Source organism: Anopheles nili, chromosome 2 (assembly GCF_943737925.1).
Source record: "Anopheles nili chromosome 2, idAnoNiliSN_F5_01, whole genome shotgun sequence".
Classification (NCBI taxonomy): domain Eukaryota; kingdom Metazoa; phylum Arthropoda; class Insecta; order Diptera; family Culicidae; genus Anopheles; species Anopheles nili.
Genome location: NC_071291.1, coordinates 43,471,094 through 43,487,479, shown reverse-complemented (window position 1 = coordinate 43,487,479; position 16,386 = coordinate 43,471,094). Strand labels below are relative to the sequence as shown.

Genomic DNA, 16,386 nt, shown 5'->3' with positions numbered 1-16,386 from the left:
AAGCTGCTGAGGGTCGGACAAAGTGCAACCCTACCAGGCGTCTGGTGCGTGATGTTTTTCCGAGCACGAAATCATGCCACGGCGGGCTCTCTAGACCGGCGAGTGACGAAAACGGCGCACAAATCTACTTCCGAAGAGGGTCCGAAACGGGTCAACGGGGGCTCTCCAGTGCAAAAGTAGGGGCATGTGCTTGGAAAAGTAAATTACTCTGTTGCGGATGTAGCGCGACGTCACTGTTAAAATTATTCAGCGCCCTTATCCAGCTTCTACCATCGCATACGCTACTCGATGGGCGAAAAAGATTGAAGATTAAGCGTCTAAAGCATACGGTGCGAAAGCACGCAACTTACGGCACACGCGAAGGCTCCCTCAAGCACGCACCACGCCTAATCAAGTGGGCCGTGGGTTGGGTGATTTTTATCAAACGTTAGCACCGTTATCCTGCAAAGCGTACCGCACAACTTTCCCGCCCCGTGTTGATGAAAAGTCTCGCCATTGTCGTGAAAAGCCCACCCAGCTTCGGGTCGAACACGGCAGTTCTCATTGAAGCGGCGTTTTGTCGATAGTTGTTGTACACGGGCCAGTCCGATGTCGACCGTTCCCCTTTAACCTTAATCATCGCAGGACGCTTATGTGTGTGTGTGTTTAGCCAACGTAGTAGGCGAGTTGGGCCTGTTTGTTGTCCAGCAACAAACGACACAAAGAGTGCGGAGTAATATTCATGAGAAAAAAAAACATACATCAACTTGCCCTATAATTGAAAAGTTAATAAATTTTTCGCTCGATTTGGCGCCATTCAGACGCATTTCCCCTGGTTGTGACAATCCAGCTGAAAATCGCGCAAGAGCGCATGGTTGCATTCTTTTTTTGGTGAACATTTTCCTTTCATCCGAGCTTGTTTAAATATGTCATAGCAGGGCCAGTGGGCAAGGTTTGGCGGCGGGACTCAGAGAAACGCTGGCTTCGTCGCCGTCACCGTCGCGTCGACGGTTTATGCTAAATTAATGTTCGTGAAACTTTTTAATTGCATGTAAATAAAGTGTGTACAGCGATAAAATGGAAAAGACCACGCTGGTCCCCCTTGAAGCGAGGGTTTTTCTTATTTCATTTTGCTCAAATTCTCTCCCAGGCGAACGGGGATTTTTTTGCTGATCATTCCCACCGTAAGTTTCTTTGGAGCATGATGTTTTCTTCATTGTTCAACCCACGCAACTCGCTGCTTTAGCAAATGGTGCACACAGCCAGTGCAAAAGTGAACGAACTTCCACTTCAAAGCAGTCGTAAGAAACCGGGAAGGATAAAAGTGGACGGATAAAAGTATGCTGCACTGTGCAGCGACAAAAACGGAAAATAAAATGAAATTCAAAAAACAAAAAAAAAGGGAGCAAAACCTTTGTAATATTTTACAGCAGTTTTTTTCCCCCGCGCTGTTCTTCCTTTTGTTTCCCTGCGTCTACCAACTACCACAATCCGCGAAAGACACACAAAAAGTAAGAGGCCGGAAACAGGAGTGTTTGCAGATATTTTTTTTTCATCCCTTGCTGTTTTCAGTAGTAAAAGAAATGAAACATTTCTCTCTGTTCATAGTAGGTCACCGGCAAGTAGCCCTTAAGAGTGAGAGAGTTCAGGGCAAGCGAAGGAAAAAAAAACACAAGGAAACTATGAATATTCCTATCCCGCTTGTCAGCGGAAGGCAACCGTGCAGCAACTTGGTGTTTGTTTTTATGCCTCACTTTGATTGTGCACTGTCAGGCAAGGATCCCGATGGGAAGCGCATCTGCTGACACGACGAATTACAACGTCCGATGGATGGGAGCGAAAAGCGAACAGGGAGAAAGCGGCCCACGATGAGCGACGGTTTGCTATAAACCTTCGTCCAGTTAGTGGGATTTTTTTTCCCTCGAACGATCCGTTACCAATTTTGAATGTTTTTTATGTCCATCACACGCACCATAGGAGTACTTCAAATAACGAGCCTTTTCTAAATTCGTTTTAAGGGGCTACTGTCACACGCAGTCTAGCTGCTGCTGAGCTGCATTTTTGGACAAAAGTTTACGTGCTGATCCTTTTCCAGTGAGGTCCTTTGGGAGAGGACTCCAATCAGGCTCACCGTGCGCCAAACGGAGTTGTTATTTTTTTTTTGTCAACAGTCCTTCGTTACACGGCAAAATTTTCCGTACAAATAAAACAACAAAAAAAGTGTGTGGGTCGAACATTTACGACCACCGGGTTTTTCGTTGGTTGCGAGTATGTTTTCGCAATTAGCAAAATGCAGCCCCGAAGTTCGTACTGTGGTTTCGGAGCATGGGCGCAGAGGAAAAAGAAGCGAACGAAACGAACGATAACTACGACCCAGGCCTGTAAACTAGGACGAAATATACACCGCACGATGGAAGGGATTGCTTTTGCGGTGAGTCTTTTTTTTTCGACCCCGATGGAGCAACATACCCCGAAAAACCACGCGAGCCATCTGTTTTGGCGAGCGATTTTAAACCGTTTGAGTAACGACGCTTGGTGGTCGGTTTGTAAGAATTTTTTTTATTCGGCGTTAGTTTACTGCACCGAAAAGTTCCTTCCACTGCGTTAATGAGAAGAAGTACAGCTGCCAACCAACCGCGAACTGGATAAACCGACAGAGCTTTCAAAAAGCTGCCCTACTGCGAGAGTTGCGCGCGTTGGTACGCAAATGGTGTTTAAAATCAAATCACCGCGCTGGCTGACTGTCGGTGCAAAACTTTCATTGGTTTTGGGTCGCTTGTTAAGCACTCACGGTCAATTGCAGCAAGATGGCGAAACCGAAGCCAGTGGGTATATGTTACATTAAATGCTCGTTGCTCGAGGAGCAGTTTAGCTGCCCGGGGAAATAAAATCTTCCTCCTAAACGAATTCAATTACCAACAAAGTAAGCAGTTTGCTCTGGCTTGATGCTGAGCTGCGTTTCCGTGGCTTTAAAGTTTTACCTCTCACAAAACATTATCGTTTCTCTTTCCACTTAGAGTCAAGCTTGGTTAGTTGCTGTTTTTTTTTCTCTCCCTTTCGCATGCATATGGCGCGTATTTCGTTAAATTCTGTGACCTAATTTTACTGTTCGAAGTGACTGCGCGCTGCCTAAATCAATAAACCACCTGACATTAGAAAGCCCTTTTCACTTACCCCGCAGCAGGAAAAGCGCGCGAGTGACGAGGAAATAACAAAAACAAAAAAAAAAACCCAACCCCAGTGATGATAAATTGCGTAAAGATTGGCTTTGGTTTCATTTACATGAAAAACGAAGGGCTGCTGCTACTTACTTTGTCCCGGATTTCCTGTCGCATCTTCTCTCGCTCCTCCTCCATCTTGCGGTGCTTTTCCTTGCGTCGTTCCTCGGCCTCGCGGATCGCCTCCTGGCGCTCGCGCTCTGCCTCCTCTTCCTTCTCTTTGTCGTTCTCATCGTCGCCTCCGTCACCTCCAACAGCGCCTGCAAGTTATAGCACACATTACAACGGGGAAAACGATATCGAAGCGCATCGGCTTGCCGGGGCGGGCGTACGGTCGCCAGCGTTTTCTCGGCGATCGGAGGTGTCATCGCGGGTGTCCTTATCGATCCGCCCACCGTGGGCGATTGTGATTGGAAACTCGATTTAACCCCACCTCAGCACTAGGAGTCGCGTGTGCGGAAACGCGCAAAGACGTCTGATTTTATATCCATCAATCTCAACGAAGATAGGTAGGGAACATCACAAGAGAGAGAGAGAGAGAGAGTGAGGGAGATGCAAAACAACAAGAGAAAACGAGCAAAGGCAAAAAAAGAAAGAAATCCTCACACACCGGCTACAATGGCTCTCCCCGGGGGTCGAGTCCGGTCTCCCGGAGAGCACTCGAAACACTTCTAAGTTAATTATTTAAATGGAAGAATCCTGTCAACCCGACGCTGCCACTATCCCGCAGTTGCCGGGCCGGTTGATGTCCTTACGCGGGCGTTAGGGGTGGCACCGAAGCGAAAGTGAATAATTCAATTACCCCTGCAGCGTAGACGACATTGCGACGCGCGGGATATCACTGCGTGCACATTTTCGCTGTGGGAGGTTTCCTTGTTTTTTTTTCTCTCGTGACCCACAGCGAAAAGGACGAGGAAAGAACGCAGACGGGAGTAACCCGCTTATGGTTCCAAATTTTCATGCGTACAAATGCTGCGTTTTGCCCGGAGTGCGTGCAGTGGAGCCGCGGGAACTTCACACAGCTGTTCGGTTTTTTTTTGTGTCTCACCTGAAACACACCATTATTACCGTTCCCGTGTGCCCTAGTTTCACGAATGGTGTTTTGTCTCTTTTACTCACACCCCCGTGAACCGGCTCATCACCCGGCCGCGTGTCGCCGGTGACGATAAAGGAAATTTGATAAAATATTTTGGTTTCATTACACCCCGGACGGACACCCGGGCGGAAAGCGGCCGGAAATAGGAGTGTTTTGTGCGTTTTGTCCTTTCCTTTTTTCCCCGACGTCCTCTTTTCGCTTCGTTCGTGCAACGACGAAGGGACACGAAAAGGGAAAGAGCAAAAAACCAAGAACGAAATTGAGTTACTGTTCCCGTGTTCCCGGGAACTTCGACCCAGAGTGACTGTAGAGGGCGCCGGATGGCCATGACTCCGGGCGGAAATGAGTCGGTCGCGGCCAGTGATGGTGGCGTTGGGTCCGAGTGCGCATCTTAAAAGCTTTTCATAAGTCAATTTACGGCGCACCAGGCAACGTGACCCACCTGGCGGAGGGCCATCCGAGGGCGGCAAATTTCGTAGTTCTCCATTACCCATGCTCGGGAGAGCGGCTTACCTAATTACGGTGGGGATGAAATATTAATGAAAAATTTACTCCGCAATTAGGAGCCGGGGCCTGAGCCGACTGGACGTCCGTATGGCATGATGACCCCACCAAGCTTCACCAAGGTTCACTGTGACAAACCACCAGTTCACTCGGCGACTCGGGCCGGTGGTTTACAACCATTAGAGTGCGCCGCACACACGTTGCATATTTAATGCGAGCACACGTTGCGAGTTGTGGTGTGGGAGGATTTTCGCCCGCAAATAACGTGCGGCCTCTCTCATGGCCCGGAAAAACAACGCAAAGTGGAGTGTAACAGGGCCGACCTTGTTCCGGCCGAGTGACAGTTGATTCGACAAAAGGATTAGCTCATCAGCGCGATGGGTGGATTTGTCGTAGCGTATCCTTCTACCGGTCGGTTGAAGCGTTATTTAGCCGCTGACAAATTGACAAGTCCCTCATCGGTGACCATCGATCGTGGCCGTCCCGTGTGAATGGTGGCACACTTGGGGCCGCTTGCGCTTGGCCCCATCAATCGCAGGGATTAGCGATCAATCAAAACCCCCGGGCTCAGGAAATCAATCTCTCGATGGGTTCACTCACACTGACAAATGGACGCAGGAGGACAGAGCTCAAATCACTGCTCGTTGGTGCGGTCCATTTGCAGCTGGACGAATGGGGGAAAACGGAACCTTCAAAACCGACATGTTCCGTTGACGCACGAAAAACAAAGCACGAACAAGTGGAAGTGGCCCGTTCGAATCCTTGGCTTTAACGGGACGTGTGATTTATTTCAGCAATTTCATCTTAAATCACGGGTGTCGTGTGTTCGGTCTGTAAAATATAAATGCGTGTTCGTTGTAAAGGGCAAAGCCGTGCCTTTTGGCTAGTCTTCGTCAGTGCCAGGACGCCCGGCGATCGATAGTTCGTGGAACCGTCGTAAACGAGCTGGAAGACGAGAAGGAAAACGATGAACTGTTACGGGAGTGGGGCTTTTTCCGACGCTCGAACCACCCCAATGTCAACCAAGCGTTCTCTTCTTTTAGCTCGAAACATCATTCCTAATCGAGGCTTGGGTGTTATTTTTTTACCTTCACTACTTCATTCCATCCATCGGCAAGCGATTGGCGAATCGGTTCGAATTGGGGGTTTACTATGTTGGAGCCATCGAGCCAGCGAGGTGGAAATGTAACATTTTCCGCGCTTATTTAAAAGCCAATCTAAGGTGCAAGCTTAGAGGAGAGACAAAAAAAAACACAAACGCCTCGAAGGAAACACGGGCCTTCTCAAGGTTTTGTCGAGCCCGCCCTGTTTCAAACCGGTAATTGAATCTGCCATACCGTTCACGGCCTGTCACAACGATGCCCACAATGCCAATCACGTCACCGTGTGGTGTGGTGTGTGTGTATTTCTACGTGTGTGTGTTCATCCTTTTCCACGGCACCATAATAATCGTTATTATCGTTTCGATTATGACATTTGGCTTTTGCTTGTGTTTGGGCTGAGTTCTGTCACCGAATACACGAACACACGCCGCGAGGGTCGCGTATATCCTTCGTGAACCTTAGCGAGCGACACTCGAGAGCTTACATCACATCGCGTTCGTTTGTGCCCAGCACACCCCAACTGGTGGGTGGTACAATTTTTCCCGCTCCCGGTCATCAGTTTTGCTTTTCTTCCGTACCTGTCGTACGGGATACGCGCAGCCGATGGTAGGGAAATATGCTTTCGAAGAAAACCCCATATCGATCGGAGAACGATGGAACAAAAGCAGCAAACAAAATACATCATCACAGTCCGGTGAGGTTGGCTAAGAAAAACCACCTTTCCCTGGCCGGGTTTTTCCCCCGTTATTTTCGTGTCGTTCTTTTTCCGGTCGCACACGGACGGCTTCACCTTGACGGGAAAGCCAGCACGCGCGGACTTGCCATGTGTCGCTGGCCATTGGCGGGCCATTATTTTATCGTTTCGAAATTGATTTTCTCTCCGACTGGGTTGCGGCGAGGAGCGCGATAGTGAAATTTGCGCCAAACCAAAAGGAAATCAGGTCGACTCGAACATGGGACACCCGGTTCGTATGAGTGAATATGCACTGTTGTTTGGATTATTGATCTGTACCGTGGTGCGATACATCATGCACCCATAGAGATTCTGGTGGTTATTTTTTTCGTTCGCTTCTGATGATGCTCTGTGCCATCGGCCTTTTGTGCCATTGTTTCCCAATTATTTCACCGTCATCATCGGCATCATCGTCAAATGCAACGGTGGTGATGATGGAAACAACCACACCTACGCTAAAAGCCCCTCAAACAGACTCGTTAATTGAAACGAATGGTACGCCGGAAAGCGTTGATTTGCTGTTATGATGATTGAATATCGATTCTCATCGTTCAACGCCGGTGGGGGGACACTTCACAGCGTGCGTTGCCAATTTCCCGAGCTCCGTTCAGTTCCCGCGTATCCAGGGACGCGATGACCGCACGAAGACGGAGACAAAAAATATTCAGTTTAACCAATGAATTTATTGAAGCGCAAAATCTAATCAATCGAAGCAATTATCGCGTCCGTTCGCGTCGTTTGTTCCAAGTTCCGACAGCGTTCGCGTTTCGGCGCCCGGCACTACGCTAATGGTGAAATCTTTCCCAGCTTAGAAGAGCGGTGGATGAATTATTCATCGAATCACATTCGCAACACACGGCAGCGTCCACTTCTAAGCCGAGAGCGATGGTTTTAATTCATTTCTATTGACACGCTGCCGCTGGGCAGAAGCTAGGAGCGTGATTATGTGTCCTCCATGCTGCCCATTTTAATTGCATCCATTGCAGGGAGGCGAATCTTTACTGTCAGCTGTCTCTTTCGAGAGTGGAGTGGTAGCGAGAATAAATTTTCCAACATCAACACTGAATTGCTTTCAGCTAGTGATTTCATCGGTGGCTCTTTAGGACCAAAGCTTTTACGCTGATTAAACCGCGTCAAGCATTCGTATTGCAGGATATACGAATGGTTTTGCGATAGAAAAGCTTCCGGAAATACGACACAAAAAAAAACAACAAAGTAGTACGCGTTTTTTTTCTCGGACAAATAGGAACCAAAACGCTTCGAAAATCGCTCGTACGTCAGTACACGCTAACCCGGGTAGCCTCAGCTGCTGACATGTGGAATGAAATGTAACTGGGCGGTTCGAAGTTACAAAGCGCTTAAGAGGCGAGCGTGTTTGGCCGTGGCGGTAAGAAGATTAAATCACTCCCGGTGTCGTTGATTGCTGTGAATCGAATTACGGCCGCTTCCCAATTGCCTGCATACGCCGAAGCATAGGGCCGAGGGAAAACCGCTCCACGTGGGTTGGAATCGACATCTTGCAATCATCGTCCAACTCCTAATGCTGGATGTACGCGCATGATCCAGCACTTCCGGAGCCTATCGGCCCGGTCGGTGACATGAAATATTCATTAACTCGCCCTCGTCGGTTCGAGATATCGAAAAACGTTTTACTAGATTGCATGCCGGGGTGGGCCCTTTTGAGCCTTTTTTTCTCTCCTCCTTCGAGACAGAGAGTAAACACGAACGCTTCTTGAAAGCCTCTCGTGACCGCACGAGTGAAGAGTTGCGCTATTTGCATCGCTCTTAATGGTTGCCCGATTTCAAAGGTTCGCATTCACCGTTCGTCAGCAGGCTCGAGGAATGGATCAAACCGCCCGGAAATGACACAATGAGGGACGGACACTCAAGCTGACCGAGTGATGCGTAATACCGGCGAGAGCAAGTGGTCCGGTTGGGTTGCTTTTACGCACCACCCAGATGCCGGATGTGATGTCATACATATTCATCGCACGGGTTGTGGCCTCTTGCGCCCCGATGAGTTTGCTTTCGATTGTTGTTTCTTATCGGTCGCCTCTTCGCATACGCTTTGCGCGAAGAGTCAAGCCGAGGCAGGGATTCGTCCTATTAGCCAGGATCTCGTCCCTGCGGGAAACGGCTGAGCCCGTGCTGATAACGTTCAACATCGCAAATGGGCCCGAGGTACGATGTGAGGTTATGCAGGCGTGGAAGAATTAATGGTGGAATCTGTCCTGATAAGATTAGGAGAGGGCGTCTGTTCGGGGCAAACGTTAAGGCGTTTTGGGTTGAGGCGCAAAGGGGCGCGCTGCTTTTTGATCGTCCCGAATAGTGCCGCTTTGGGTGGAAGGATCCACCGCCCGTATATCATAGTTTGGAAGCGAACGGACCATCGTTCGAGGGCATGGTTCGATGAATTTCTACACAAAACTCCATCCTCTAAGGGCTGTGTCTCGACCGGCGCTGACAGGACCGCCCGGTCATACGGGCTTGGCTCAAGGGTTAATAAAAGTAATTAAAAATTAATTATAATTATCAAAGGCTTGCCAGCCCCCGGTGGAGCACTTTCGACCGGAAAATGGTAGCAAAACTGTCCGAGTCACGGTTCGTACGACGGTAGACGTGGAAGATGAGTTTGAGCAATGACTTTTTACGCTCCGGCAAAGCCAGATGTGAGCGGGATAATTTATTATCGCAAAAAAAAAGGGACACCGAAGCCCATTTTCCTAGCTTGTAACCTACCAGGATGTAGCTGGAACAACGGCTTTGCATACATGCACTCGCTTCGACGGCGTGATTGGCAGTGTTTGTCGCAAAAAAGGGAAACCACCGGTTCGTTCGAAACGTTGCTCAAAACTCAATTAGCCGTGCTACAATGCAGCTCACACACACACACACACCCATCACCATGGATGCCATGTGCACACGGCAAAAACGAAGCCCTTCCATTTTTAGGCCGAACTGCGCTTACACCCGGCGCCCAGCATGGTGTGTGGTTTAATTGAATTTCCGGCTGCTTGAGAGCACTTTTCCAGCTAACGTGAGTCAACCACACAGTACCGGGAGGCATGTACAAAGCGCGCCTCGAAGCGAAATGGAGTCACATTCGGATGGTTCGGAAGGACGCACACGACGCTTCAACTTACTGTCTCATATTAATCCAAAACCCGTCTCTTATTCAGCATCTTTTTTTTAAGACAATCTCGTCTCACTGACAACCGTAGCACTACGGTGGTAGCTCTTGAGCGAGTAACAAAAGGTTGATTCGCCTCGAGGACGATGCCAGGCCGATGCCCAGCATGCGAGCGGGCATCATGTGTAGTTGCCCGCAACTCAATTAATCAAAATTGTATTAATTTTCCTGTATCAATTACCGGAGCGGAGGCCCATGTGAACAAGCATGTCATCGTAGTAGTGCGCTCAACACAACATCGATTACAGCGAGCTATTTGCCATTGTCGTGGGCGATAATATGACGATATACGGTGTTGAGTACGTGCGCGTCACAGGCAACGCAGGAAAGAATATCTATTAGACACTCAGCAAACCGGGCGCTGTTCTGGCTCCGGAATGCTTCCAGCTCGAGAGCGTCCACAATCCTCGACGACACAGCGAACGAGTCGAGTAATTGAATTCCAACCATCTCGTTTCTCGCTCAAAATTTATGCAATTTACGGGCTGGCATTTATTAGGTAGGCGAAACTTCTTATACCACTACGGCACGAATGCATCATCGTGTCATTCCACTGCCAGCATGCCTCACAGCAGGGCCACTGGAATGACATTAAAAGTTCCTCTCGTCAATAATCGAAAATGAAACGGCTCCTCGGGCTTGAGTATGAACGGCACCGTTTGTGCCATTCATCAATTCGCCAGTCCGATGGGTTGCGATGGTTGCCAGAGCCTGATGAGAAGCGCATTCATGGGGTTGAACGGTGGAATGTAATATGCGTTGGGAATGGTAAGACAGGGAAAAAGAAAACCACACCCAAACTGCCTGCCGGGATGGCGAACAAGAGCGGAACATTCCTCGCCGTGGCTCAGAAAAATGGCATTAATCAATTTCATTCCGGTTCTCGTTTGAATAACAATTTGATTGCTCATCTCGCACATTCCGGCTCGAGGGTGGAAATTCTTCGGGTGTCAAGATGGAATGTATCCAGGGGGTGGCCGCGATCGAGCATCGGCGTGGTGCGTGCGTGTGTGTGACCGACCAAGTGTAGAGCCGTTTTAGGCTTGCTTGATTTTAGTTGGGTTCTGGAGGGTAAAAATGAACCGTTCGTGATAGGGCGCGTTTAGAAGTGAAGGCACCGAAAAGCCATCCCGGAATCTCACATCGAACGGTCATTTTGCTGTTTCACCGCTCCGTTGTGGTACTTTAGTTCGATTCGTATTCGATTCGTACATCATTCCGAACACGTGCCGGATAGAAAATAAATCATTTGTTCTGAGAGCGCATTCGGGTGAAAAGAACGGATCCGGAAGGGAATCCGGCCGCCGGGTGGAGAGAAAGACAAAGTTGGCATAAAATCGAATGACTCGCTGGCTCGTAAAATGTTAATCGTTATCGTGATCGGTGCGTGCCGTGCCGTGTGATGGCGCAGTTAGCTAATTGACTTCGCTGATCGACGAAAACGGCGATACGAATGCGTTGGAACCGTGGGACGTGACGTGCGCGATGGAACAGTTGACGGAACTCCGCGGAAATGAGCGAACGTAATTACGAAGAACCTCTTGAGGCGTAGCCTGGTTCCGGGCATACAAATGGCTTCCGATGGAGCCCGATCGCCTTGCTGGTGGCCGTAATCGGTACCATTGGTGCAGGGAAAAAAACTTACCTCCAGCAGCTCCTAAATAAGGATAAAACAACGAAACGGAAGCAAACCAGAGTAAAATAAAAATAACAAAAAACAGTTGGGTGGAGTTGAACCAAACACAAGTAAAAGAAACAAAAGGTCAGGTGATTACATTGACAGTTAGAGGGAGAGAAATCATAAATAGACATCACATCCAGCGAGTAAAGTGAAGTCGTGGGAACGGTAAAAGAGAACGGCATCGTTGAAATAGATGCAGTGAGTGTTTTACATTGATCGGAAAGAAATAAAATGAAAAAAGAAACACATAAGTTAAAGGACAGAAAGATCGATAGAAGTAAGGAAAATAGAAGGAAGAGAGAGAGAGAAATAGAGAGAGAGAGAGAAGAGAAGATAAAAGTTCGTTAGTATTTGAAGAAAACTGTTAGTACAATAGGCTAACGGATGCAGCAAGAAGAAGGAAGCGAATATGTTGTGAGTGTTGCAATGTTACGCTTACGCTTATGTATGTCTAACATCTACGATCGAGTGTGCTTGCGATTCTTAGAAGCTTAGTCATTTAATCGACTAATATGTTACGTTAGATTAAATATACAAAACATATGAAGAAAATGTATTTCGCAAGCAAACAAAATACAGTCGCTATGAATGAAAGAAGGTATTTATTTATTTTTTAGCTGAAGATGGAATAACAAAAAAAGCTTCTTCTTTCAAAGCTATTGAAAGCTTTCCGTCAATTCCACCCATTTGAAAGAGCTGTACAAATAAGAGCCTCCGATGGAGGCGCCTGGTGGTTGTGTCAGTATTTGTTTTCGTTTGGTATAGGTTTCGCAATAGAGTGTGAAAGTCGGCTGAAATGTTTGAGAAATAGTTTACAGAGTGCGTAAAGCAGAGCACTAGATGGACGGACGAATAGATTACAGGAATCGATAGTGTCTAAAAACGAAAAAGTGAAAAGAGAAAGAGAGCGAGAGAGTAAAACAAAGCACGTTCGTGGGATGCAACTACATCATGAAAGCAAACGCAAAAAAAAACAAATACAAGACCGACTAACAGAACTGAAAAGGGTACGCTTCATTGATGAAAAAGCAAAAGAAAGAAAAATGGGACCATCATTCCATCCAACGCGACTCGGCAGACTACATTTTCCCCGCCGTCAACTCGGTTTGGTTAGGATGATCTTTGTAAATCAAAATAAAAACGCACGTTTCAATGACAGTAAACATTTTTCTTACCTGTTTTCTATGCTACAATACAAGAACTACATTCACCATTCACAACATCTAAGCGAGGTAGAGAAACCCTGATGCAAAATATCCCCAATCAGGAAGAGTCTCTGAATGTTTATTTAGATATTTTTTTTCCCATTCAGGAAGTTGCCACGATTCTGTTGTTGCTGTTGTTGTGTTTGCTCACATTAAACCAACTGATGTGTGATTGAAACAGATAGATAGAGAGAGAGAGATTGAGAGAAAAAGAAAAAGTAGCAAAAAATCCCCACATTTTCCCTACGTCACATCGAACGCTAGCCCTTGCCGGGCGGATGTGATTCGACGATTTTTCCCGCTTTTTTCCCTTATAAGCCCCATCTATGCCACCGTTCATGAGGAAGCGAAAGACAGCCAAAGAAGTTGTTGTAGAAAAGGATAAGACCCATATGAAAGAAAAAAAAACACCACACCACCGCCATATATCACGGCTGATAGCATGTAGATGTCGGTAACTTTCCCAGGAAAAGCCCAGTGGAAAGAGTAAAGAAAAGCTCTACCACTGAGCTGTGTTAGGCGCCACCAAGCGCTGTCAGCATCATGCTGTTATTTTTCCCCCTTTTTTTTTACCCCCACCGAAGTGTCCTGGCACTCAAGCATATACCGAGACACACACACTCCCGGGCTACTGACGAGGACGACCGTCGTGCAGTTGGAGAGGCTGCTTCCTTACGCACTCGAGCACAGTCGCCAGGGTGGCGCGCGCCACGACGTCGGTCTGGTTTTGGGGAAGTCATTAAAATCCTGCCTCGGCGCAAGCCCCGCAGAACGTTTGTCGGTGGAGTAACACAAGTTTGCATGTAAAACAGCGCATCCCCACACACATCCCAGCAAAATGGCGGTCTCGGTTGGGTGGTGCCCATGCGACCACCGGGGACGAGCGATGAAGAAGCCCTTTTGCCCCATCCGATGTCAACGGCGATAGACGACAGTGACAGCTGTTGGCAGACAGCTAGGAGTCATGTTACATGCGTTGTTGCCCGCCCGCACTCGACACGAAACCGAGCGCCACGGTACCGAGCGAGGACGATAATAATAAAGTAGAAATGCACACACGCGCTCAGCTCAAGCACGCGCGCATGCACACATACACGCTTGCGCCATTACTTAGAGACAGCCTTTGGTGGTGTTTGGTGTCGGCTGTCATCGTTCAATATGGTTTTCGAATGGGGCGCGCTCTAATATGGCGGTGATGGCTGGAAAGCGGGACATTTTCTCCATCGCCATGGAAAATAGATGCGAGGGGCTGCAGGAAACACACACAAAAAAACGGGGAGAAACCAACAAAACCTTTAATGAACGGCTTTTGCAACACCACGCTTTTCCCACACGCGGTGGGTGGTGTCACACTTTTCGTGTGTAATTATTGAAATTTTACACCATTACACTCTGGTTAAGGGTGTTTCGGTTCGTGTTGGCTAACACGAGACAACGGCAAAGTGCACCTCATGCCAGCGGGATGACATTTTCCGAGCGATCTCCGCTAGAAGGACCTTCTAGCCGATGAAACTATTAGATGGTTTCACGCAGGAGAGCAAAAAAAAAATACGCGCGACAAAGCACTTTGGTAAGTGAGTTCATATTTTCGCTAGCCTTGCACCGGACCAACCGAAGTGCTTTTAAACGGGTGCAAATTGAATGACCGTCGGGGTTTGCAGATTCACTTCTCACGACTGGAAGCAAGGACGTAAAGATTCGCTTCTCATTTAGCTCCGGTAAAGTGAATTACGCCTTCACCGTGTGCGCGTTCCGCTGCAATCGGATTAAGCTTCGCCGGTTGCTGCTCTCCAAGCGGGTGCAAATAATCGAACGTCTCGGAACTCAATCTCGGACGCTGCAACCCGTAATCAACCCGTTGGAATTCAATTAAAAATCTCCCTTTCTCGAGTGCGCCCCAGCAAGCGCGAGGGTAAACTGATTTCGAACCGCTCGCCAAACGAGCCATTTCGGCTTACGGAAGTGGAAAGCGAGCCAAGCAGCCGCTTCCACCACGGGTACGCGAATCGAGTGGAAAAAGATGTAATAAATACCACTGCCGGTGGCTTGCACGGGCACGAAACTTCGCCGTCAGGAGTGCGTCAGGAATCTTGACGAATTACAAACTTTTCCTGCTACATCCAGCGGCCCCAAAAGCACCACCACAACATCCGGGAGTGAGGCTGGTCGATCAACCGATAGCCGACACCAAAGAGCATTCGCATTCGGTCGCCTTTCACATGACGGTTCGTGGAAAATGCCGGAAAACTTCCCGGCCCGCTTGTCGCCAATTAATTTGTGAAAGTAAATTGAAAAAGTTTGCATTCGACGACCGTCCTTAGGGGCGCCGTCCGCCAGCCATTTGTCGTGGGATCGATCCTGAGCGGGCCAATTCCGGGCCCGTACCCGTACCAACAAGCACGGAAATGTGAAAAACAAATACGCAACGAAATGTGTCCCACTAACGACAGGACTTTGCTGTCACGAACTGACACGGAAACGGCCCGGGAAGTGTACGAACGCTTCACGACGAATGTCAACTCCCTCGAGTGCATTCGCGATGCCACAGCCGGACATTGGTCCTCGTTTTGTGTCCCTTTCTCGGGACCGTCCATCATCGTCATGCGACAAGCGGAACCCAAATGGAGTTCGTTTGCGTACGGACGCGGCCGGTTGTGGTTTTCCGCTTTTCCATTCGAGCTCCACCACAGAGAGCCGTTGAAAGTTAGCCGAGCGGAAATTGTTTCCAAGGACTCTTTCGTGCTGTTCCCGCCTCATGCCGAGAAGCGGCAGACAACACCCGGAAGAGGTGTTTGTTATTTACAACAAACTCACAGCGCTGTTGGCTGTACGAGAGTTGTTCGATGTCGTTTTGGGTACCGTTGGTGCATTCGCGGAAGACGGATTCACTTGGCGCGCTTTTGTGGGGCCCTTGTCACAGATACTCTTGGGGAAGTTGGCCCTGTCGAGGATAAGTTCGTCGGAATGGGTTTGTGTGTGTGTCGATGCTTGTTAAAGCGGAAAACACGAAAATTAAGCTTCCATTACGCCTGAGATGCCAAACCCTCCACTGGGGGTGGATTTCATTCGAGACGGACCCCATTTCCGATGGGTTGGTGGCTGATTGGAAATAGTGGCTCAGAAAAGCTGGGTTGGGTGCAATTTTACGCCCTAGCGCTGTGGGTGCTCGAGGGAGAAAAAGAAAACCACACGGTACAGATGTTTGACGTAGTCGCATCCATCAACATCAAGGTACTGGCAACATAAACTCGTTGTACGACGAACATTGCACGGTGGGTGGTGTCGGTAATCGATATTGCCGTATCGAACGAGCCTGGCCAACGGTTGTGCCGTCTTCATCATAGGATGAAAGTACAGCAACAAAATGTTGCCGCTGCTTGTGCCCCTGCCCGAGGACAGAGCCGTAAAATAGGAGGAAATAAAAAGCTCGTCTATTTTCTCATTTGCTAAGTAGTTTTGCAGCGAGTGTAGCCTTCTCGCAATGGAGGATTATTTCACTTTCCCCATTCAACCGCACAGCCAGGGCCACATTGCCGTGAAGGCGCAGTTCGATACTTTCGAGAGGCGATTTCCACAAGGGATTGGTTCGCGCTTCTGTGGCGCACTCGTGTTGTCGAGTGGCGCCTTTGATGGGTGAATATTGCTGTACAGAGAGTGCTGCACGCTGAAGATGGGTT

General features: G+C 48.5%; 1 protein-coding gene across 5 annotated transcripts in view; it reads right to left on the bottom strand.

Moving 5' to 3' along the window:
• Positions 1-16,386, bottom strand: part of LOC128731353 (complexin) — a 90,267-nt gene that overhangs the window by 23,238 nt on the left and 50,643 nt on the right. For 3 of the 5 annotated variants that reach the window (XM_053824466.1, XM_053824468.1, XM_053824465.1), the window contains one exon: positions 3,291-3,457. In XM_053824466.1, coding sequence (XP_053680441.1) covers positions 3,291-3,457 — 167 coding nt within the window. Of the gene's footprint in view, positions 1-3,290; positions 3,458-11,468; positions 11,481-16,386 lie in introns of all 5 variants that reach the window. The other 2 variants (XM_053824467.1, XM_053824469.1) reach the window with 2 other exon arrangements.